This window comes from Ranitomeya variabilis, chromosome 3 (genome assembly GCF_051348905.1).
Source record: "Ranitomeya variabilis isolate aRanVar5 chromosome 3, aRanVar5.hap1, whole genome shotgun sequence".
NCBI lineage: Eukaryota > Metazoa > Chordata > Amphibia > Anura > Dendrobatidae > Ranitomeya > Ranitomeya variabilis.
Window position 1 is genome coordinate 61,595,524 of NC_135234.1, and position 25,868 is coordinate 61,621,391.

General features: G+C 40.6%; 1 protein-coding gene across 2 annotated transcripts in view; it reads left to right on the forward strand.

Moving 5' to 3' along the window:
- Positions 1-22,867, forward strand: part of CADM2 (cell adhesion molecule 2) — a 784,471-nt gene extending 761,604 nt beyond the window's left edge. For both annotated transcript variants that reach the window (XM_077294078.1, XM_077294076.1), the window contains 2 exons: positions 2,298-2,423; positions 17,790-22,867. In XM_077294078.1, coding sequence (XP_077150193.1) covers positions 2,298-2,423; positions 17,790-17,908 — 245 coding nt within the window. In that variant the 3' untranslated portion in view covers positions 17,909-22,867. The remainder of the gene's footprint in view (positions 1-2,297; positions 2,424-17,789) is intronic.
- Positions 22,868-25,868: the final 3,001 nt, after the last annotated feature.

Sequence of the window (25,868 nt, forward strand, 5' to 3'; positions counted from 1 at the left end):
TACAGATCAATAGATACTAATAGAATTTGGTGGTCTGCAAAGCATAGCAGATCTAATTCGGATACAGTATGCGCTCAATGCAAGATAATGCAGTACAGTTAGGTCTTCGTGGTTCAGATTAGAACAGAGTGTACAATAAATCACAAATGTCAAGGAAAACCGTATATTCTCAAGTAATCAACCTATCTGGACTATTCTGCTAAATTTCTCCTTTATGATAAATTGACTAATACAGTTGCAAAGAAGTAAATGCAGCAGGTAAGGCTTTGTGCACAGGAGATTAGACTTTTGTCAAAAAGTCAAATCTGAAATTGCCATTGACTAAAATATGGTTAATGATATATCTGTGGGGAGAGAAAGAGTATAGGATTAGCATAAGGGTACAGAGCAATGCTTTGGGAAAGATCACAGATACATCCCTCGTTACAAATGCAATGTATGTTTTTTTCTATCTTTTATTTAGCAGGAATTAATAGGAACGTAGAGGGAAAAAACTAATAATGAGTTCTTTATAAAGTACAAATGTTTTACTTTCCCTCATCAGGTCCACAGCTGATTTCCTGATGCTGTGCTCAGTGTATTTTATGGCAGGCAGTGCTGATATCATATCAATAATGCTGCAGCCAATGACTGACCGCAGCTGCTCTCAGCGGCTTGAGCCTTCAACTCAGAACCAGTGATCTCCCTGATTGCTGCGTTGTCGATCTGGTATCAGCAGCATAGTCTCATCGCTGAGCCCAGGAAGGGTGAAAAAAGCACAGGATCTGAAAAAAGAAAAACAAGCTGAGGGACATGGGTTTTCTGAAACTGGAAAACCCTTTTAATCATTTATTTCTTGCTGATGTCATAAAACATTCTCTCTCTCTTATTATTCTGGCATTTGGCAAATATTAATAATTATGGAAATCTTAATTGACCTAAAATGGGAAAGGTTTATTCTGATTTTATGTCAGATATTGAGAAAAACATGCAGATGTGTCTTTTTATAGTGTAAAATCCTATAGAAATTTTGTGAAAAGACCAGAAGTGAGCAATTTATGGGAGAAAACCCACAAACATATTACAGTTGAAGTTGTATTGAAGAAAACAATGGGCTACAATTTCTCCAAGCCAATGGGTAGGACTAATTAACAATTATTGGAAATATTTAGATGGAGTTATTGCTACACAGGGGTTCATTCTACACACTGAAATCAAAGGTTCACATATTTTAGCCCTTCGCAGATGTAAAATTGGATCATTTTCCTGAAAAAATGACAGAGTCTAATATTCCGGACTCATTTGTTTGAGTTGCTTTTATCTAGCTACTTTAAGGACTAAAGTTAAAATCTGATCTGATGACAATCTGACGTAGTGTTAACTTAAATTTAGGATTTTGTATAATGCACAGTTTAGGTGTAGAGATAGATAGATAGATAGATAGATAGATAGATAGATAGATAGATGATAGATAATAGATAGATGATAGATAGTAGATAGATAATAGATAGATAGATAGATAGATAGATAAGTCATAGATAGATAGATAGATAATAAATATATAAATAGATAGATGATAGATAATAGATAGATAGATAGATAAATCATAGATAGATAGATAGATAGATAGATAGATAGATAGATAGATAGATAGATAGATAGATAGATATTGGAAGTGCAGAGTATGTTTCAAAGAGTAGAGAAAGTACTGGAGGAATTGCATAGAAATAATGAGCATGTGTTAGGGATTTCCCACAGAGAAAATGCTGTATAAATGATGTATTATTCAGACTTTTCTGCCAGATAGATCTGATCTCTAATTCTCAATTCCTTTTATTTTTCACTAGAATAGCTCAGATCAGGTTTTCCAATTCTGACAATGGTGCAGCTTTATAAGACATTTCAGTTTATTACCCAGCACTTATTTGAGTAAGGGTACATTGTTTTCGGTGGCTTTTTGCTGATTAGTAAGCCACTTTCGAGACATTATCACATTTATCATTTTTGCTGACATTTTCTCTATGGATAATGTTTCCCAAGCCATTGAATACATAGCTGGCCAATCCAGAGAAATAAAATGACCTTAAACTTCTGGGCCCCTATAATGGAGCTTTTAAGTATCACAAATCTTACATAATATGGCACTGTTATTACATAATGTGGCAGAATGAACTGCAGCCTATGCATCACTTAAAGGTACATTCCTTGACAGATTGGTTCTTTTTTTTAGTTTTATTTTTATTTTGCTTTACTGCTTTTATTTATATGTTATGATTTTACATCATAAAATTATTGATGATATAATATTTCCTTTACAGATCCCAATGCATATCCTGGTCCTGCAGCCACTGACCACGCTCTTATAGGAGGGATAGTAGCCGTAGTTGTCTTTGTCACATTATGTTCAATTATATTGCTTGGGCGATACTTGGCAAGACATAAAGGTATGTCAATGCAATTATTATTCTAGCATTCCTTTCCCTATTTCATTATACTTTACATATTAAATATTATTAAGTGTCTAACTATTACAAAATTGTTGCATGAGTCATTCAATGTTAGCCAAGTCATTGGTGGACTAGGACTAGTGTTATCTACTAGAGATGGGAGGACCCCTGAATGTTTCGGGTCCGGCGGTTAAAAAAAAGTTTGGGTTCAGGTACCAGTATCTGGTCCCAAACCCAAACCCAAACCCAGACACTATTTCCTTGAATGGGGGGTCTGAACATCCAGTGATTGCCGCTCTGTCATGCACATGACAGGGTGGCAAACACTGCTTCTGCTTCTGATAGGCGGTATAATCAATACCTCTGGTCAGACAGCCATGGTTCCCACGCTGTCAAATGACAATGTGAGCCTACAGCTGTGATCGGAGGTAAAATGTTTACCTCCAGTCACTGGTGTCGGCTGATGGGACTACTGCTCCAATCAGCAGACACCTACTGCTGCTAATAACAGTGATAACAGTATTAATCAGCCAGCGCCTGCTCTATAAATAAATAATTTTAAAAAAGCAGCGTGGGTTCACCTGTATTTTTGATAACCAGAAAGGCCAAACTGCAAGCTGCCAGCTTTAGGAAAAATGGTTATCAAAAATAGAGGGGTCCTCATGCTGTTTTTTTAAATTATTATTATTTTTTTTTAAATGGAGTAGAGTCCCTCCCATTTTTTAAAACCAGCCTTGCTGCAGGCTGGCATTGTCAGGCTGGTAAGGGGCCATGGATATTGACCCCCAGGCTAAAAAATATCAGGCCGCAGTCACCAAGAAAAGGTGCGTCTCTTAGATGCACCAATTCTGGCACTTTGCCCGGCTCTTCCCACTTTTCCTGTAGCAGTGGCAAGTGTAATACTATTTGTGGGGTTGATGTCACCTCTGTATTGTCTGTTGACATCAACCCTTACTGATTAGTAATGGAGAGGCGTCTATAAGACACCTATTCATTGTCAATCCTATAGTTGTATTGTAAATAAACACACAGCCAGAATAAAGTCTTTTATCTGAAATAAAAACAAAACACAATTTTCCCTTTTTTATTTAATAATAACAAACACAATTGTACTCGCCTAACGCCAATTCTATTGAATCCCTCGTGTCCTGTAATACAACAAAAATAAAAAAACAACAATATCCCTCACCTGTCTGTCATTCTGTCACATATTGTGATCCATGTCTTGGAATTACTAGTTTTTAACCTAGACGGTGCCAAGATGTGACCGTCCAGCCTGAGAACCAATGGTGAATGAGCTGCTGCGAGCACAGCATCAGTGAGCAGCAGTGACCTCATTGAGGTTACTGCTGGTCACTGAGGCTACGTTCCCAGCCGGGCCAATGAACTGCAGTGACCTCCCTCCAGTGAGATCACCGCTAGCACAGTGAAAAAAAGTCTCACAGTACAGAGGCGGGTTAACCGCAGTTCAAATTCCTCTCAGTGAAATTCTCCCGGTGAGCAGCGGTGATTATTTAAATATTTTGATAAATTGGACATTTATCGACATGGCTGCACCAAATGAGTTTATATTTTAATTATTTTTGGGGTGATTTAAGCTTTTATAATTTACTATATTTAATATTGTTAAAATCAAAGTCTCTTTTATTAGCTTATTAAATCCCCTCAGTGAACCTGAACCTGTGATCGTTTGATCACTTATTCTATACACTGCAATACTTCAGATGACAGAGAGCCAGCTCTGCTAAGACAACCCAACAGCACTTCACGATTACATCGTGAGGTGACTGATAGGAGCCTCACATCTGCAACCAGTTTATTTACATGATGTCAAAAGTTGACAGCAGCATTTTACTGATTAAACAACATTGACAGCTAGCTTTAGTCATTGCCCTCAAACAAGCACTTCCATCAAAATTTGTATCCTCTTAAATAGAGATGAGTGGACCCGTGGTAGTTTGGGTTCTTCAGGTTCAGCCAAAGTTTAGTTCCAAAGTTCAAGCCTTGAAGACTTTAAGAAGGCTGACACACAGAGTCGAAGCGTCACACCATGGGCTATTGAAAGCTGCTTGCTATGGCACTATGATGGTGTGCTGCTTACATTTTTTCTACATATTACAAGGACTGGTAAGTACCTAGAGAGATCTGCTCCCGGCTATTTTTATAAGGTGCTGTTCTTTGTTTTCTTTTTCTAGATAGAATAGATGTCCTGTAGAAATTTATTGTCTAACGCCCCTAACATATAATAAACTAGCACTCTTAAGTGCCTTTATGTGGCACTAAAGGGTGTTTTTAGCCTTATTTAACCTGTTAAATATATAAGCAACTTGGGGTCTCCTCTATTTTTAATAACCAGTCTCGGCTCTTCCCGTGTTATGATCTGGTGGCCTAGGAGCAGCATGAAACGTACCCTGGAGAAGGTGGTACCTGTACTGACCGCAGACCCTGAACTTAGCACCGCAATTAGAAGTAGCCGTGGAATGTACCTATCACTCCCTAGACATCTCGACACAGCCGGAGGACTAATTACCCCTAGAAATAGAAAAGGGAAAACTATCTTGCCTCAGAGAAAATCCCCAAAGGATAGACAGCCCCCCACAAATATTGACTGTGAGAGGAGAGGGAAAAAACATACACAGACTGAAATCAGAATTTAGCAAAGGAGGCCACTTCTAGCTAAATAGAAAGGATAGGACAGAGTATTATGCGGTCAGTATTAAAACACTAGAAAATATCCACCACAGAAAATACAAAATCTCCACATCTAACTAAAGATATGGAGGGTATATCTGCATCTCCAGAGATACCAGCTTGGCTAAACAAATCCTTATACAGACCAAGCTGGACAAGACAAAAACATGGAAAATAACTGAACAATAAGGCCCACAGCATGTGGACTGCAAAAATCAAGGCCAGAACTTATCTTTGTTTAAATGAAAAGCAAAGCAGGAGAGACCAGGCAGGGATGTGAATCCTCCAGGAACAATGGACAACTGGCACTGACTAAAGGGTCAAGCAGGACTAAATAGCCCAGTCCGATTTGCAAAAGGTGGGCACACCTGATGAATGCTGCGATCCAGAGACAGCAGCGCTACCACTTATAACCACCGGAGGGAGCCCAAGAGCAGAATTCAAATCCGTATCCCCCCTTGAGGAGGGGTCACCGAACCCGCACCAGAGTCCCCAGGTCAATCCGGACGAGCCAAATGAAAGGCACAAACCAAATCCTCAGCATGAACATTGGAGGCAACAACCCAAGAATTATCCTCCTGGCCATAACCCTTCCATTTGACAAGATACTGAAGCTTCTGCCTCGAAAAACGAGAATCCAAAATCTTCTCAACCACATAATCCAACTCCCCATCAATCAACACCGGGGCAGGAGGATCAACAGAGGGAACAACGGGCACCACATATTTCCGCAACAAAGATCTATGAAAAACATTATGGATGGAAAAAGAGGCTGGAAGGGACAAACGAAAAGACACTGGATTTATAATCTCAGAAATCCTATAAGGGCCAATAAACCGAGGCTTGAACTTAGGGGAAGAAACCTTCATAGGAACATGACGGGAAGACAACCAGACCAAATCCCCAACCCGAAGCCGGGAACCAACACACCGACGACGGTTAGCAAAACGCTGAGCCCCCTCCTGAGACAACACCAAATTGTCAACAACATGAGCCTAAATTTGCTGCAACCTGTCCACCACAGAGTCCACCCCAGGACAATCAGAAGGCTCAACCTGCCCTGAAGAAAAACGAGGATGAAAACCAGAGTTACAAAAGAAGGGTGAAACCAAGGTAGCAGAACTAGCCCGATTATTAAGGGCAAACTCGGCCAATGGCAAGAAAGCCACCCAATCATCCTGATCAGCAGACATAAAGCATCTCAAATAAGTTTCCAAAGTCTGATTAGTTCGCTCGGTTTGGCCATTTGTCTGAGGATGAAATGCGGAAGAAAAAGACAAATCAATGCCCTGCCCAAAAGGCCCGCCAAAACCTAGAAACAAACTGGGAACCTCTATCGGACACAATATTCTCCGGAATGCCATGTAAACGAACCACATGCTGAAAAAACAATGGAACCAAATCAGAAGAGGAAGGCAATTTAGGCAAAGGTACCAAATGAACCATCTTAGAAAACCGGTCACAAACCACCCAGATAACCGACATCCTCTGGGAAACCGGAAGATCCAAAATAAAATCCATAGAAATATGCGTCCAAGGCCTCTCAGGGACTGGCAAAGGCAAAAGCAACCCACTAGCGCGGGAACAGCAAGGCTTGGCCCGCGCACAAGTCCCACAGGACTGCACAAAAGAACGCACATCCCGTGACAAAGAAGGCCACCAAAAGGACCTACCAACCAAATCTCTGGTACCAAAAATCCCAGGATGACCAGCCAACACAGAACAATGAACCTCAGAAATCACTTTACTAGTCCATCTGTCAGGAACAAACAGTTTCCCCACTGGACAGCAGTCAGGTTTATCAGCCTGAAATTCCTGAAGAACCCATCGTAAATCAGGGGAGATGGCAGAAAGAATCACCCCTTCCTTCAGAATGCCGACCGGCTCAAGGACCCCAGGAGAATCAGGCAAAAAGCTCCTAGAGAGGGCATCAGCCTTAACATTCTTAGAACCCGGAAGATACGAGACCACAAAATCAAAACGGGAGAAAAACAGGGACCATCGGGCCTGTCTAGGATTCAGCCGTTTGGCAGACTCGAGGTAAATCAGATTCTTATGATCGGTCAAGACCACAATACGGTGCTTGGCCCCCTCAAGCCAATGTCGCCACTCCTCAAATGCCCACTTCATAGCCAACAACTCACGATTGCCGACATCATAATTGCGTTCTGCAGGCAAAAACTTTCGAGAAAAGAAGGCACACGGTTTCATCAAGGAACTTTCAGAATTCCTCTGAGACAAAACGGCCCCTGCCCCAATCTCAGAAGCGTCAACCTCAACCTGAAAAGGAAGAGAAACATCCGGCTGACACAACACAGGGGCAGAAGTAAATTGGCGTTTAAGCTCCTGAAAGGCAGAAACAGCCGCAGAGGACCAATTCGTCACATCAGCGCCTTTCTTCGTCAAATCGGTCAGGGGTTTAACCACACTGGAAAAGTTGGCAATGAAACGGCGTTAAAATTTAGCAAAGCCCAAAAATTTCTGAAGGCTCTTCACGGATGTGGGCTGGATCCAATCATGAATGGCCTGAACCTTAACCGGATCCATTTCTATAGATGAGGGAGAAAAAATGAAGCCCAAAAAAGAAACCTTCTGTACTCCAAAGAGGCACTTAGACCCCTTCACAAACAAGGCATTATCACAAAGGATCTGAAATACCATCTGATTCCTGACTTGTTTCACATGAGACTCCCAATCATCTGAAAAAATCAAAATATCATCCAAATATACAATCATGAATTTATCAAGATAATTCCGAAAAATATCATGCATGAAGGACTGAAACACAGATGGAGCATTAGAGAATCCGAATGGCATCACAAGGTATTCAAAATGGCCTTCGGGCGTATTAAACGCAGTTTTTCATTCGTCACCCTGCTTAATACGAACAAGATTATATGCCCCTCGAAGGTCAATCTTAGTAAACCAACTAGCCCCCTTAATCGTAGCAAACAGATCAGAAAGCAAAGGCAAAGGGTATTGGAATTTGACCGTGATCTTATTCAAGAGGCGATAATCAATACACAGTCTCAAGGAGCCATCCTTCTTGGCAACAAAAAAAAAACCTGCTCCCAATGGTGAAGAAGATGGCCGAATATGCCCCTTCTCCAAAGACTCCTTAACATAGCTCCGCATGGCAGTATGTTCTGGCACAGACAGGTTGAAAAGTAGGCCCTTAGGGAACTTACAGCCTGGAATCAAGTCAATAGCACAATCACAGTCCCTATGCGGTGGAAGGGAACTGGACTTGGGCTCATTGAATACATCCTGAAAATCTGACAAAAACTCAGGAATTTCAGAAGAGGGGGAGGAGGCAATTGACATCAAAGGAACGTCACCATGAACCCCCTGACAACCCCAACTAGTCACAGACATAGATTTCCAATCTAATACCGGATTATGCACCTGTAACCATGGGAAACCCAGCACAATAGCATCATGCAAATTATGCAACACCAGAAAACGACAATCTTCCTGATGGGCTGGCGCCATGCACATGATCAGCTGTGTCCAAAACTGAGGTTTATTTTTAGCCAACGGTGTACCATCAATGCCCCTCAAAGGAATAGGACTCTGCAAAGGCTGCAAGGGGAAACCACAACGTCTGGAAAATTCTAAGTCCATTTAGTTTAGAGAGACGCCTGAATCCACAAATGCCATGACAGAAAATGACGATAATGAGCAGATCAGGGTCACAGATAACAGAAATTTAGGTTGTACAGTACTGATGGTAACAGAACTAGCGATTCTCTTGGTACGCTTAGGGCAATCAGAAATAACATGAGCAGAATCACCGCAGTAAAAACACAACCTATTCTGACGTCTGAATCCTTGTCGTTCAGCTCTAGACACAATCCTATCACACTGCATAGGCTCAGGACTCCGCTCGGAAGACAATGCCATAGTGTGCACAACTCTGTGCTCGCGCAAGCGCCGATCAATCTGAATGGCCAGAGACATAGAATCACTCAGACCAGCAGGCGTGGGGAACCCCACCATAACATCTTTAACGGATTCAGAAAGACCCTTTCTGAAAGTTGCCACCAAGGCATCCTCATTCCATTTAGTCAGCACAGACCATTTTCTAAATTTCTGGCAATATGATTCTGCCACTTCTTGACCCTGACACAGGGCCAACAAGGTCTTCTCAGCATGATCCACTGAATTAGGTTCATCATACAATAACCCAAGCACCTGGAAAAAGGTGTCTACATTAAGCAACGCCGGATTCCCAGGTTCCAGGGCAAATGCCCAATCCTGGGGGTCACCACGCAGCAGAGATATAACAATTTTAACCTGCTGGATGGGATCACCAGAGGAACGGGGTTTCAGAGCAAAAAACAGTTTACAGTTATTTTTAAAGCTCAAAAATTTGGACCTGTCCCCAAAAAACAAATCAGGAGTTGGAATTCTAGGCTCTAAAACCGGAGTCTGAACGATATAATCGGAAATACCCTGTACTCTAGCAGCAAGTTGATCCACACGAGAAGCCAATCCCTGAACATCCATGCCAGCGCCAAACTCCTGAGCCACCCAGAGGTAAAGAGGGAAAAAAAAACACAACAGACTACAGAAAAAAAAATGGCTCAGCACTTTCCTTCCCTTCTTCTGAGATGAGGTTAACTCATTGTTGGCCAGTTGTACTATTATGATCTGGTGGCCTAGTAGCAGCATGAGACTTACCCTGGAGAAGGTGGTACCTGTACTGACCGCAGACCCTGAACTTAACACCACAACTAGAAGTAGCCGTGGAATGTACCTATCACTCCCTAGACATTTCGACACAGCCGGAGGACTAATTACCCCTAGAGATAGAAAAGGGAAAACTATCTTGCCTCAGAGAAAATCCCCAAAGGACAGACAGCCCCCCACAAATATTGACTGTGAGAGGAGAGGGAAAAAACATACACAGACTGAAATCAGAATTTAGCAAAGGAGGCCACTTCTAGCTAAATAGAAAGGATAGGACAGAGTACTATGCAGTCAGTATTAAAACACTAGAAAATATCCACCACAGAAAATACAAAATCTCCACATCTAACTAAAGATATGGAGGGTATATCTGCATCTCCAGAGATACCAGCTTGGCTAAACAAATCCTTATACAGACCAAGCTGGACAAGACAAAAACATGGAAAAGAACTGAACAATAAGGCCCACAGCATGTGGACAGCAAAAATCAAGGCCAGAACTTATCTTTTTTTAAATGAACAGCAAAGCAGGAGAGACCAGGCAGGGAAGTGAATCCTCCAGGAACAATGGGCAACTGGCACTGACTAAAGGGTCAAGCAGGACTAAATAGCCCAGTCCGATTTGCAAAAAGTGGACACACCTGATGAATGCTGCGATCCAGAGACAGCAGCGCTACCACTTATGACCACCGGAGGGAGCCCAAGAGCAGAATTCACAACATTCCCGATTGCCCAATCGTGCATTGGCAATCAGGTTAATGGTTTTCTCACAATTTCACCCCTCAGTGTGTCTGGCATGTAGTTACTGATGGTTCAGCCATCCAATCGGATGGAAGGGCATGCTGAAGCCATCAGTGCTTTGATTGACAGCTTGGCCATCCAATCTGAGACTAGGAGGTGCTGGGCTGTCTCCAGCAATAATTGGCATGGTTGTGATGGGGCCATAAGTGCCCACAGCATTCATGCTTGTTGATTGGCTGCTCTGCAGTCCTTCAACAGATTTATTCAGCTGGCAAACCAGAACAGAACAAGGACTTCTGTTTAAACGTATTGTATTCAGGGCTCAGCCCTAGACACTAGGTGTCCAGTACAAACCCTGAACTTTATCTTTTGGGTTCCCTCCTCCCTACTTTCAATACATCATCATATTATATGGCACTGTGTACTTACAATTGCTCATTTTGCCTTTCTGCCCAGTTAATCCTTCTCTTTTCCATTATGTCTGTGACATCACATGATTAAAAACTGACTAGCTGAATCCATCTAACCTCTATGTAGAAATAGAAAGTCTCTTAATTGCATGGGTCATGAGTAACTACAAAAGTCCCTGGCAGGGGGGAGGAGTGGAAAAGTTGGGTCAGGAGTTGAAGAATGGGAAGATTTTTGCTGGGAAAAGCGACTTCAAGATTTCTACATAAAGCAGTGAAAAGAAGAGAGTTTACTGGGTAGAAAGGCAAAATACGCAGTTATAAGAGCACAGTGCTATATAATATGATGACTGCAATGTATTAAGTGGATAAAAACTTTGATGGAGGGAAAGATTAGTTCTTTTAGAGTAAGCAGGATCATGCATTATGGTTGCACATATACAACTTCCTTTTATCCTTTCCCATGCCTTGGTTGAACTTGATGGATAGTTGTCTTTTTTCAGTTGTATTAACTTTATAACTATTGTAGTGAATCAAAATTATTCACTTTTTCTCTATTTGCTGGCAGATTATAATTAGTGATGAGAGAATGTGCTCGGATAAGGTGCTATCCGAGCATGCTCTTGTGCTAATAGAGTATCTTCAGCATGCTCTAATACTATATTCGAGTCGCCGTGGCTGCATGTCTCGCGGCTGTTCGACAGTCACAACACATGAAGGGATTGCCTAACAAACAGGTCAAACAGGTAATCTCTGTATGTGTTACGGCTGTCAAACAGCCATGAGACGTGAAGCCACGGAGAGACAAGCATAGTATTAGAGCAAGCTGAAGATACTCTATTAGCACTCGAGCATGCTCGGATAGCACCTTATCTGAGCACGCAATCTCATCCCTAGTTATAATCTGTTATAAATCGCCTCTATACTCTAGTGACAGATTCTTCAGGGAACACTAAAAATGTTGAATTATAGGTAATAGATTATATTTAGAAATGGCTATTACTGCAGTTTCCCAATATGTCAGTAAAGGATAGCTTAAATAAACTTACACTTTGGAATTTCTAGTAGATGTCCACAGTGGTTTTCGTGTCACTTGCTGACAGTCCTTATGTCCTGTAGCTCCTTCTTGGTGCATCATCTGAAATAATTGGAGTCAAATCTTCTCAGCTGCAGGTTCTTTTTGGAAAAAGAAAGTGGTTTACTGACCTGAGAAACATTTAAAAACATCACTCTGAAATCTCTAGGTCTAGCAATTTACAGCTGTGACTCCAGGAGCAGCTTAAAATCACCATTAAATTGCTCTATCATTGGAGAGCAATACTGTCTGGTAAAAATGTTAGCACATTTCAGCCGAGGAAAATTTCACTTGCCAAATAATTAGCATGTCTGATACCTCTGAAGCTGAAGCCAACAATGCTCAGGTGGTTGGGTGATATGTCCAGCTTTTTGTGTTAATGGCTCCTATTTCTCATGACAAAAACTGTGTGTATTCTTCGGGACATTCATCCAAAATTTTGACAGGCTCCATTTTACGTCACAATTGCTGGGTGACCACATAAAGATACATATATAAACATGTGCCATTAGAGTATTATGAAATCATATTTTATTCTTGCTTTTTTTGTTAAAGTTGGCATGAAAGGACACCTCAGTGTATATAGGATTTTTAGCCCCATCGCAAAGGTCGATAGGTTTGAAACCACCTTATACTTAACCACATTAATCATAAGGTACTGGTACTTGCCCACCCCAATCTTCTTTTCTTAACCATTGGATTGGCTCCCCATGGAGAGGAAATCTCCATGCTTGTTCTACCTTGAGATGAGCAAATTGGTTCAAAGTTAATGGAAGACACCTTAAATTTTACCAAAAAATTTAATTCCCCTGAAAACCATGCACGTTCAGAAAAATTTGCATTAGTGGAGTGTAATTTAGCTGATAGATATTAATCCCAGGAATGGAGGAAAAATGACAAAATGCATTAATCAGGCCACTCAGTTGTCCTACCACCACAGCTCCCTGTCTGGCACTTCATGCAGCTCCCTGCAACCTCCCTTCAAAAGTTCCAGCACAAAGTGAAGATGGAGAAAGAGAAAAATGCATGCTATGGAGAAGTAAAGAATGAGTCCAAGGGAGTTGTGCTGATGACCAAATTACAGCAGCTGCGGGACAGGTTAGCGGAAGTCTGAGTATTATTATTATTATTTATTATTATTATTATTATTTATTGTTATAGCGCCATTTATTCCATGGTGCTTTACAAGTGAGGAGGGGTATACATAATAAAAACAAGTACAATAATCTTGAACAATACAAGTCATAACTGGTACAGGAGGAGTGAGGACCCTGCCCGCGAGGGCTCACAATCTACAAGGGATGGGTGAGAATACAGTAGGTGAGGATAGAGCTGATCGTGCAGCGGTTGGTTGATCGGTGGTTACTGCAGGTTGTAGGCTTGTCGGAAGAGGTGGGTCTTCAGATTCTTTTTGAAGGTTTCGATGGTGGGCGAGAGTCTGATGTGTTGTGGTAGAGGGTTCCAGAGTAGGGGTGATACGCGAGAGAAATCTTGTATATGATTGTGGGAAGAGGAGATAAGAGGGGAGTAGAGAAGGAGATCTTGTGAGGATCGGAGGTTGCGTGTAGGAAAGTACCGGGAGATGAGGTCACAGATGTAAGGAGGAGACAGGTTGTGGATGGCTTTGTACGTCATGGTTAGGGTTTTGTACTGGAGTCTCTGGGCAATGGGGAGCCAGTGAAGGGATTGACAGAGGGGAGAGGCCGGAGAATAGCGGGGGGACAGGTGGATTAGTCGGGCAGCAGAGTTTAGAATAGATTGGAGGGGTGCGAGAGTGTTTGAGGGGAGGCCACAGAGCAGGAGGTTGCAGTAGTCAAGACGAGAGATGATGAGGGCATGGACTAGGGTTTTTGCAGATTCTTGGTTGAGGAATGAACGGATTCGTGCAATATTTTTGAGTTGAAGTCGGCAGGAAGTGGAAAGGGCTTGGATATGTGGTTTGAAGGAGAGATCAGCGTCAAGGATAACCCCGAGGCAGCGAGCTTGTGGGACTGGGGAGAGTGGGCAGCCATTTACTGTAATGGATAGGTTCGTTGGGGGGGTCACGTGAGATGGGGGAAAGATGATGAATTCTGTTTTGTCCATGTTAAGTTTCAGAAATTTAGCGGAGAAGAAGGATGAAATAGTGGACAGACATTGAGGGATTCTGGTTAGTAGGGAGGTGATATCTGGTCCAGAGATGTAGATCTGTGTGTCATCAGCATAGAGGTGATACTGAAAGCCATGAGATTCTATGAGCTGTCCCAGGCCAAAGGTGTAAATGGAGAAGAGCAGGGGCCCAAGGACTGAACCTTGTGGGACTCCGACAGAGAGGGGGCGAGGTGAGGAGGTGGTGTGTGAGTGGGAGACGCTGAATGTCCGGTCTGTTAGGTATGATGAGATCCAGGATAGGGCCAAGTCTGTGATGCCAAGGGATGAGAGGGTCTGTAATAATAGGGAATGGTCCACTGTGTCAAAGGCAGCCGACAGGTCGAGGAGGAGGAGAACAGAGTAGTGTCGCTTGCTCTTGGCGCTTAAAAGGTCAGTGGTGACCTTAGTTAGGGCAGTTTCAGTGGAATGGTGTGGCCGGAAGCCAGATTGTAAGCGGTCAAAGAGGGAGCAAGAAGAGAGATGGGAGGACAGTTCAAGGTAGACGTGTTGTTCCAGTAGTTTTGAGGCATAGGGGAGAAGTGATATAGGGCGATAGCTAGATACAGAGGATGGGTCAAGAGAGGGCTTTTTGAGGATAGGTGTGATGGAGGCATGTTTAAAGCTTGAGGGGAAAACACCATTTGTTAGTGATAGGTTGAAGAGATGGGTTAGGGTTGGGATGAAGATTGTGGTGAGGTTTGGGATGAGGTGGGTTGGGAGCGGGTCAAGTGCACAGGTGGTGAGATGCGATCTTGAGAGTAGAGTGGCGAGTTGATCTTCTGGAATGGTGGAGTAGTTGGTTTTGGAGGTGGAGGGTAGGGAAGTTGGGAGGAAGGGCTCTGGGGCTTGTTGACCAAAACTGTCTCTGATGTTATCAATCTTCTGCTTGAAGAATGAGGCAAAGTCTTCAGCAGAGATAAGTGAGGAGGGAGGAGGTGCTGGGGGACGGAGGAGAGAATTGAAGGTGTTGAATAACTGTTTAGGGTTGTGAGACAGGGAGGATATGAGAGATGAGAAGTAGGTTTGTTTAGCTGTGGCGAGTGCGGACTTGAAAGTAGTGAGGGACTGTTTGAATGCGATTAAGTGGTCGTTGGAGTGGGATCTTTTCCATCTGCGCTCAGCAGCCCTGGAAGCTTGCCTCAGTTCTTTGGTCAGGCTGGTGTGCCAGGGCTGTCTGTTGATTTTGCGAGCTTTGGTATGTGTAAGTGGGGCAGCAGATTCCAAAGCTACAGCTATTGTGTTGTTATATAGAGCGGCAGCGTCATCCGCATTGTGTATGGAAATTATGTCTGTGAGAGGGAGGAGGGATTCAGAGAATGAATGTAGGTCAAGATGTTTAAGATTTCTGCGAGGGTGTGAAAGTTTGTGGGGTGGGGACTCTAGATATGGAGTGGAGAGAGATGAGAATGTGAGAAGGTTGTGGTCAGAGAGAGGAAGAGGCGAGTTAGAGAGGTTAGATAGGGAGCAGAGGCAGGTGAAGATGAGGTCCAGTGTGTGACCATCTTTGTGAGTGGCTGTAGAAGACCATTGAGTGAGGCCGAAGGAGGAATAGAGAGATAGAAGTTTAGTGGCAGCTGAGAGGGAAGTGTCAATGGGTATGTTGAAATCGCCCATGATGATAGTGGGGATGTCCGCAGAAAGGAAATGAAGTAGCCAGGTGGTGAAGTGGTCAAAGAAGGTGGTGGCTGGCCCTGGGGGGCGGTAAATGACAGCCAGTTGGAGGTTGGAGGGGGAGTAGATGCGCACAGAGTGCACCTCAAAGGAAGGGAGGGTAACAGAGGGTGGCAGTGGGATTGGGGTGAAGGAGCAGTTATCTGACAGGAGAAAACCAACTCCTCCACCATGCTTGCTGCTGGGGCGGGGTGTGTGAGAAAGGTGGAAGCCACCGTAAGAGAGTGCAGCAGGGGAGGCTGTGTCAGAAGGGGTGAGCCAGGTTTCGGTGATGGCGAGGAAGGAAAGTTTGGTAGTAACAAAAAGATCATGGATGTAGGAAAGCTTGTTACAGACAGAGCGAGCGTTCCACAGAGCTCCTGTTAGTGGGACTGGGGAAGCGGGGGCTGGGCGAATGGGTATAAGGTTAGAGAGGTTACGGAAGTTTGTGATGGAGCGTGGATGGGAGGTAGAAATGACTGTGGGAATATGGTGAGGAGGACCAGGATTTGGAGAGATATCACCAGCAGTGAGAAGAAGCAGAGATAGTGTTAGCAGGTGGGAGCAGGAGAGAGCGTGAGGGGGCTGCCTGTGCTTTGAGACAGAGGATTGTATGTTAAGGAACAGTTCTGAGGAGGAGGTGAGATGGATGGGGAGGATTGAAGAGGAGATGAACAGTTCCTTACTTGGTGTGGGGATTGGGGGAGGTAGCAGAAAGTGAAAGATTATAGGGGTGAAAGTGAAAATAAAATCATATTATGATTCGTTATTTTCAAAGGAAAAATTTAAGATCAGCTCACCTACCCATGAGTACACAGGATCCAAATTCCAAAGGAAAGCTGTCCATTTAAAAAAAAGTTTAGTTGATACAGCATTTAAAGTAAAATGCAAACATTTATTCAAGGAATAATCCATCTATAAAAATATATAATTCCATAGAAAGTCCACAAGAATAAATGGATAAGTATAACATCCGAGGAGAAAGTCCCAAGAAAAAATGCAATCAAGGTTCTGGTTGACACGTTTCGAAGTGATACTTCTTATTCATAACCAGGTTTAATGGATGAATTATTCCTTGAATAAATACTTAATTTTCACCAAATATTTATTATGATCTGGGGTCTGGACAGATGACAGAACATAATAAGGCATATTCGATTTGAATCAATTAAATATGATGCAAATTAAATAAACTATCTGAATTCAAGCAAACCTCTTGAAATAAAATTTTGGAAAATGTGCTCATCTCTAACTATACTCATTCAAAAGGAGTCCGATAGAAAACACATAAGACTAATCTGTGGCAAGTATGTTACTTTAAAAAGATGCAACCTAGATTCTGTGCTGAGTTATATGGTACTCAGTATAGATGAAAAAAAATCAAACAAAATACACATCCACCTCCGGGCAAATAAGTTTGTTACTGCCTATATACGAAACGAGGGCAGCATTGCCTACCTGACCTTCTGAAAAATTGTTAGAAACAGTGAATGTGTATCTCTTAGGGTGTTTATCCTTTTCCTTGGTTAAAAAATGACTTGGATTAGCTTCCTTCACCCTGTACCTACTGGCATCGGGCGACTATTTGGGAATCATGATGAGTACAAACGTCTGGCTATATACGGTATATTTAGAAGCTTGACTAAAAAAAAATGTACCCTTAACACGTTACAGCTGGTTTTTGTGCTTTACACAACACATCATGTTAATATTTTTTTTCCCTTTTGCCCTCAATATACCATAGAGACAACATAACTGAAAGTAAGGAATAGCCTGTCTAGTCCATCCAGTACTTGGAGACGTTTGGCATGCAGATGCCACATTAATAGAATCTGATGCAGATCAGAACATTGTATATAAATGATATGGTAATGTATTGTAAGCAGCTTTGCCTTGCATCAATCTCTAAATGAAACAAGAGACAGTCAATGACAAGCAAAATTTCTAACAACCGTTTGTATAATCTTGATCTCTGTAGGGACATATTTAACAAATGAAGCAAAAGGAGCTGAAGATGCCCCAGATGCAGACACAGCCATTATCAATGCAGAAGGCAGCCAAGTGAATGCAGAGGAGAAGAAGGAATATTTCATTTAAATGCAAACCTGGTTACTACGAGTTTTACTTATCAGGCTGACTGCTGGAAAAAAAACTGGCTATCATTTTATTTTTTATTTTATTTTTTTCAAAATTCATTCCCACCATCTTCCGCTCCATTTTATTAACTCCTGCTATCAATAGCCAGCTTATGCCAACAATCAGCTGTTGACAGCATCATACTTTAATTGCATTTCATAATGCGGGACTTTTCTTACTGCGGAAAAATATGAAAAATAATGAAAAAAAAAATGAAAAAAACATGTCCATCATTCTGTTAAAAATCCAATCATACAGTGCTTGAATATACAGCCTTAACAATTGTTTTTTTCTTTCTTTTTTTTTCTCACTGTTACACGACATACGTTCTTTTTTTATGTTTACACAAAGAACTTCCAGGCTGCCCTTTTGTATATCTCTCCAGCACACATACAAGTACATGATAATACCAACATGTATTATAGTCCATGTTATTGAGCCTATTGGCAGTTCTGTGTATATCACACTGATCTACTTATAGAAGTCATGTTAGGATTTTAAGCAATGGCATCCCGTGTGGCTGGGTGCGGTATTACAAAACACTGCAATAATCTGGACTACATTCATTGCTGCATGTATAAAGTATGGAGTGTGTCTTGCCATTACATGGTTTTGGTGCAGACTTGATTAAATTCAATTGATTAAGTTCCACTTAAAGACAAACACTATTTTCTCGCTTTCATTATGGCTGGATGATGTTTTTTTTTAAGAATGGTCTACTATACATGATCTGAACATAGTAACAGTGAGTATAGATATATGCTTTAATAATAACAGTACTCATAAGTCAGGGCAAAGTCATGTACAGCATTGGATATAATAGACATGCTCAATGAAGACTTAAAAAATACAAAATAGATACATTACACTTAAAGTAAAAGTTTGCCCTAGCGTACCATTTTGCTTTTTTATCTAAATAGGTATAAAATTTGGAGCTGTTTAGCTTATTAGTATGTTTTTTAATGCTAGAGATAAATACAAAGCTGTAATCCTCTCCATAGAAGTTGATTTTAAAGATAACATTCTGTATATCTGCAGCCACCACTAGAGGGAGCTTACGAGCCTACTGCATACTGAAATTACATTAAAGCTAATGGTAAAACTGTATACAGTAAGTTTTGTGCAGCTGCAAGTCGTCTTCATGGTATTTTTAATTCTATGTCTATTACGGAGATTTGGAGATCTGTATTAGTAACACAGAGCTTCAACTACTATGAAGACATATATGACGAAATAAGACAGTACTACATTTTATACCTAAAAAAAGACTTGGTTTTGAAAAGTGCACATTCACTTTAAGCCGAGGTGTAGTAAATGGTATTTCCATGTATGATTTAATCTTTACTATTTTTTTTTATTTTTCCCGTATTTTTTTGGATGACTTCACCGTGTTTATTTAAAGTTCTAGGTCTCTCCATATTTATTGTTTCTACGTGAACTCTACTGTTTTTTTTTTCTTTAAGAAGAGAAAAGTCGTCAGAATATTTGTGCATTTTCCGTATCTTGTAAATAGTAAATGTATTAAATCAAGTTGAACATTATTTGATACATATTTAACTTTTTTGGATGTAAGGAAGTCACAAGTACCCATTTTCTAAAGCCCCTTACCCTTCCTACTCCCCCCAAATCCTTCTTAGATATGAACCTAAAACCAGTATTAGGTGTAGATAATGTGTTTGAATTTCTGTCTGTATGTCCTAGCACTGTTCAAACTTTTTCTAGATCATCTTATTTTTTATCTGTTCTACAATGGAAGCACAATGTTAAAGGAAAGATACTTTAATCTCACCACCAGTGCAGAGCCTCAGGTTTTCAAGTTTAACCATATTTGAGTACAACTCTATTTTGTTGCTTTAGTTGCTTAGCTTTCTAGGAATTTTTAGTTTTATTATTATCTTTTTTTTGTTTCTTTGCCTATTTTATTTGTTTTCAATTTTTGGGTTGATTTGTCAAAAATCAGAAACAAAAAAAAAGTGGTAGTGCAACAAAAACTACACGGTTTATGGATACTGTAAATGAACTTCTACTAAATTTCTGTCTATGCATTTGTGAGGTATAACTTATGTCACAGTAAAATGATACCGAATTTCTGACAGTGAAAGCTTCGGTATCAATTTATCCACAAGCCATGATACATTTCCGAACACGTCAGTGAAGTTTTGATGATCGAAAAAAATTCACTCCTCTAATCATAAACTCAATATTCCGGACCTGTTGGCATGATATTCTTTTTTTTTTTCTATCCTTTTCAGCCTGTAATAAATATAGTTATTTTACGTTTCCAGCATTGATTCCCAAAGTCGGAGATTGAGAATCGCTCTGAATTCTGCTTTGCCTCAATATTCCAGGCATTGTGCATTTGAAATAGGGTATTTTAACAAGGTAGCTAGACTTAGTGAAGTGTGAGAGGCTGACAGCCTAAGAAGCAAAAATTATGTCTACTGTTATTTATAGAATCTTTGGAATCAGGAAAAGGAAGACACGTCGAGGCTTTGACTTAGAATAAATATATATACTACAAATATGATCTCAACTTCAGTAATACTTGTGGAAGACTTACATTTTTTTCTGTAATACTTTGGGGTTGCCTGTAGCGCCCTCCTTTGTTTTCTCCATAATATACCAAGTATGAATAATCATGACATGGTTGAGTGTTATCATAATAAAACATATACAGTATTACATTTGAAAGAAGTATGTCTTCATTGGTGTGGCTGCATGCTTGTTTTACGCACCATAACATATGTGAAAAATGCAATAATACGTTTAAACTATAGTAAATATGATAGTAAGACAACAGGGGTACTGTAGCTGCTAGAAATATGGCGAAACTGTATGGGTTGACAAAAATAGATTATCGGACGGTCGCGTTCAGGCCAAGGAGACGCGGTGAAAGGGAAGGTCACTGGGTAGCGGAACACAAGGGCTGCAGAAGATATTGCGTCAAACAGTCTAATCCCTGATAGTATGTTTTGTGTTCTGTTTGTGCTATCCAACTGGATCGATATTGCTCCAGACTAATGATGAGTGGAAATGCTCGGATAACGTCTTATTCGAGCATGCTCAGGTGTTATCTGATCATCTGGGAGTGCTCGTATATTATGTTTGATTCCCGCAGCTGCTAGACAGCCTAGACCCTTGGGGGATGCCTGTTTTTTAGGGAATCCTCACATGTGTTGAGGCTGTCTAACAGCCACAAATCAAACAGCTACAGGGACTTGAAAATAATATCCAAGCACTCCCAGATGCTTGGATAACACCAGATCATGCTCGAATAAGAAATTATCCAAGTACGTAGCTCATCACTACTCCGGACACATCTCCTGCTGCCCTGGAAAAAATGGAAACATATTCAACGTACCTTATGGATTTTAACTTTCAGATGGCAATAGTCCATCTTTGACTTGACAAAACAAAACAAAAATACTTCCATGGGTTTGGTGACAAATATGCTGTAAAATACATTTTTAATTTCCATTTTAGGCATGACACAGTGCCCTATAGTTGTGCCCACAGTTATGCCATTACAATGTGGGCAACTTTTTAAATGCACCTTGAAACAAGTATAACATTCCATATATTACTCTTCCCAAAAATTGACCAATAGGCCGCTAGTCCTAATTGGTACTGTCGCATTCAAATTTCTTTTTCAGTGTTGAGCTAGTCTTTATCATATAATCCCTAAACTGTTATTCTTATTAGTATTGTTATTAGCTGTTTCTAATATATTAAATATAGTATAGTAACCATATTATCGGCAGTGATTTTAAATTTTTTATTTTTTGCTTTTTTGAACAAAAAGTTAATCGCATTCACGGTTGCCACTTACGAGTATATTTACTGACGGTCAAAAAAAAATGTAAAAAGTGAAGCGAACCTGTATAGGAATATAGGGGGTGCTAAATCATGATTCCTGCAGATAGATGTTAAATAATGTTGTGAAAATGGTTGGGAATGTTACAGCTTCCATTTTTATAGGGATGGAAAAGACAGTTTTGCATTGGAGCCTAGAGAAGATTTTTTCCACATACCTCAGCCAATGTCAGCAGATCTGCAGTTTTCACATATATAATGACTCTAGAAGTATAGAGTGTAGTAACTCTAGTATATACAGTTTTTATATTACATATAGAAAATTGTCAGTAAAATATTTAGAAGAGTTGGCATCTCGGTCTTCTTCGCTAGGAGGGTTGGTACAGACTCTCCCTCTAGCTTTTTCATACACTGTTGTGTCTTAAAGTTCTACATTCCTTGTAACCTCTATAGGCAGTCAACATTTGTAAATGCATAAAGGCGTGTTTATCAAGGACTCACAACGTTAGACAAAAAAAATTTCAGCGTACGATTGTGATTCCAAATTTGAAAGACAAAACAAAAAAAAAGACAAAAACTGTTCTGTAAACTTTTGAACTGCATGTTTGTGGAATATATGAACCATTAAGCACCATCTGGATTCTGGTTAAATATTTTCATGCATATTCATTCTTTTGTATGATTTGACAATGATTTTGTTTTTTCTTTTGCCTCACTATTTCCACCGCGGAATCACAAAAAAATAAATACTTTATTAAATTTGTACTTATATTGGAATATCAATTTGCTCTCGCTCGCATTATTATATATATATATATGAAATAAAGAAAAGAAAATGTCCTTTATTCACTGTTCCCTATATGATTTGTGGCATAAAGGTCTGAGGCAGTTAAGATATCTGAAAGAACATTGCTTTGAAAAACGATTGGTAGTTAATAATGTTTTCCTCCTCTCCAATGTTAAGTAGAAGAAATCCTTTAACAATCCTTATCACCTTTCCTGACCTGTCTGTTTTAAAGAATGCTTGTATGTTCCATAGAATAAAAATTCTAGAACATCTATTCTTCTCTGTATTGGGCCATTCCTCTGTGATTCCTCCTGGATATGTGAAAATAAAATGGATATTACCATTCCACTTGCCAATGGGGCACGTCCCTACATTTTTTTACATCATCCAACCGGTGCTGACAATGCCCAACTTTGTAGGGTCATGCCCTATTGACGAATGGTGAAACTTAGTTTTTTTTTCTTATATTGCTTCGAGTAAAGCAGAAAAGTAGCGAGATGCAAAAAAGAGCTGATACTGGTGAAAAGATATGATATGGGGTATGCAAGTATTTATTAAGGCAGACATGTCAGGAATGGTAACGGTGCAAGGGACATCCTTTGAACACCCAAAACTCTCACAGTCCTTGACATTAGATCTCTGTGAGCTAATTTGGGCACAATGGAGATATATTAAGACTGGTGAACTTTACATTTTTTGTCCAGTCTTACATAAAGAGACTACAGACACGTGAATCCTTACATCTAGAGTCATGGCCAAAAGTATTGACACCCCTGTAATTCTGTCAGATAATACTCAGTTTCTTCTTGAAAATGATTGCAAACACAAATTCTTTGGTATTATTATCTTCATTTAATTTGTCTTAAATGAAAAAACACAAAAGAGAATGAAGCAAAAAGCAAAACATTGATCATTTCACACAAAACTCCAAAAATGGGCCAGACAAAAGTATTGGAATCCGCAGCCTAATGCTTGGTTGAACAACCTTTAGCCAAAATAACTGCGACCAACCGCTTCCGGTAACCATCAATGAGTTTCTTACAATGCTCTGCTGGAATTTTAGACCATTCTTCTTTGGCAAACTGCTCCAGGTCCCTGATATTTGAAGGGTGCCTTCTCCAAACTGCCATTTTTAGATCTCTCCACAGGTGTTCTATGGGATTCAGGTCTGGACTCATTGCTGGCCACCTTTGAAGTCTCCAGTGCTTTCTCTCAAACCATTTTCTAGTGCTTTTTGAAGTGTGTTTTGGGTCATTGTCCTGCTGGAAGACCCATGACCTGTGAGGGAGACCGAGCTTTCTCAAACTGGGCCCTACATTATGCTACAAAATTTGTTGGTAGTCTTCAGACTTCATAATGCCATGCAAACGGTCAAACAGGCCAGTGCCAGAGGCAGTAAAGCAACCCCAAAACATCAGGGAACCTCCACCTTGTTTGACTGTAGAGACCGTGTTCTTTTCTTTGAATGCCTCTTTTTTTCTCCTGAAAACTCTATGTTGATGCCTTTGCCCAAAAAGCTCTACTTTTGTCTCATCTGACCAGAGAACATTCTTCCAAAACGTTTTAGGCTTTTTCAGGTAAGTTTTGGCAAACTCTAGCCTGGCTTTTTTATGTCTCAGGGTAAGAAGTGGGGTCTTCCTTGGTCTCCTACCATACAGTCCCTTTTCAATCAGATGCCGCTGGATAGTACAGGTTGACACTGTTGTACCCTTGGACTGTAGGGCAGCTTGAACTTGTTTGGATGTTAGTCGAGGTTCTTTATCCAACATCCGCACAATCTTGCGTTGAAATCTCTTGTCAATTTTTCTTTTCCGTCCACATCTAGGGAGGTTAGCCACAGTGCCATGGGCTTTAAACTTCTTGATGACACTGCGCACGGTAGATACAGGAACATTCAGGTCTTTGGAGCTGGACTTGTAGCCTTGAGATTGCTCATGCTTCCTCACAATTTGGTTTCTCAAGTCCTCAGACAGTTCTTTGGTCTTCTTTCTTTTCTCCATGCTGAATGTGGTACACAGAAGGACACAGGACAGAGGTTGAGTCAACTTTAATCCATGTCAACTGGCTGCAAGTGTGATTTAGTTATTGCCAACACCTGTTAGGTGCCACAGGTAAGTTACAGGTGCTGTTAATTACACAAATTACAGAAGCATCACATGATTTTTTGAACAGTGCCAATACTTTTGTCCACTCCCTTTTTATGTTTGGTGTGGAATTATATCCAATTTGGCTTTAGGACAATTCTTTTTGTGTTGTTTCATTTAAGACAAATTAAATGAAGATAATAATACAAAAGAATTTGTGTTTGCAATCATTTTCAGGAAGAAACTGAGTATTATCTGACAGAATTGCAGTGGTGTCAATACTTTTGGCCATGACTGTACATTGTGGCACTACACACTGTCAGGATTCCCCGATGCCAGGAGCGGCAGTCATATGACTACAAATATGGAATATACATACTCCAAGTCATATTCCAACTATATGGGCGCCACCTCACTTGATGCAAGTCCAGAAACAGACTAGTCGGAATTTGGCTCACAGTATTCATATTTCATATTTGCGGTCACATGATCACAGTTACCGGCACTGAAGAATTCTTACAGCGTGCAGTGCACACAATGTGAGAATTCACTAATCTACAGTCACATACAATGACAATACCCTTTTAAGTAGGTCTCATTATAAAGCAAGCTGACGTATAAAGCATGTGCCATTAAATAACTTTGGCGCATGCCATGCTTTGAGTTTTCCACAAATGCAAAAATGCACATTTTGGCATAAATTATAGTAAATTTGGGTGTGGCCCCAATTACACTAAACTCTTCTTAAATGTTAGAAAAGTGTTATGAGCAACAGAAAAAAAGTAAAATGTCACAAATGATGGCGTACAAATGGCGACCACAATAATTTTCAAATTTTTTAAGCCAGTTTTTTATGTAAACACAATGAAAATAAATGTTCCTCAATATATTGCAAAATATGAGCTTGTCCTGTAGAAGTCCTTCACGGTAGAATCATCTTAGAAGGATTGAACATTATGGAAGACTTGCTGTTCTGCCACACCGTAAATACTGGTAATCAGAGAAAAGGCAATATTATTTATCTATGTGCAAAACATTATGGACAGCAAAGAGGGAACCCGTCATAATTTAGCCAGGGGTCAATAGTCCTAGTCTCTTTACAACTGTATAGCTCTTAGGCCCTAAATAACAATATATCAGTCACAATAGTTTTAAGTTAGGAGAAATAAAATAGCTTCATCCACAAATCACTGGGAACTAGCATGCATTTGTACTTGTGAGAATAGATGGTCTTACT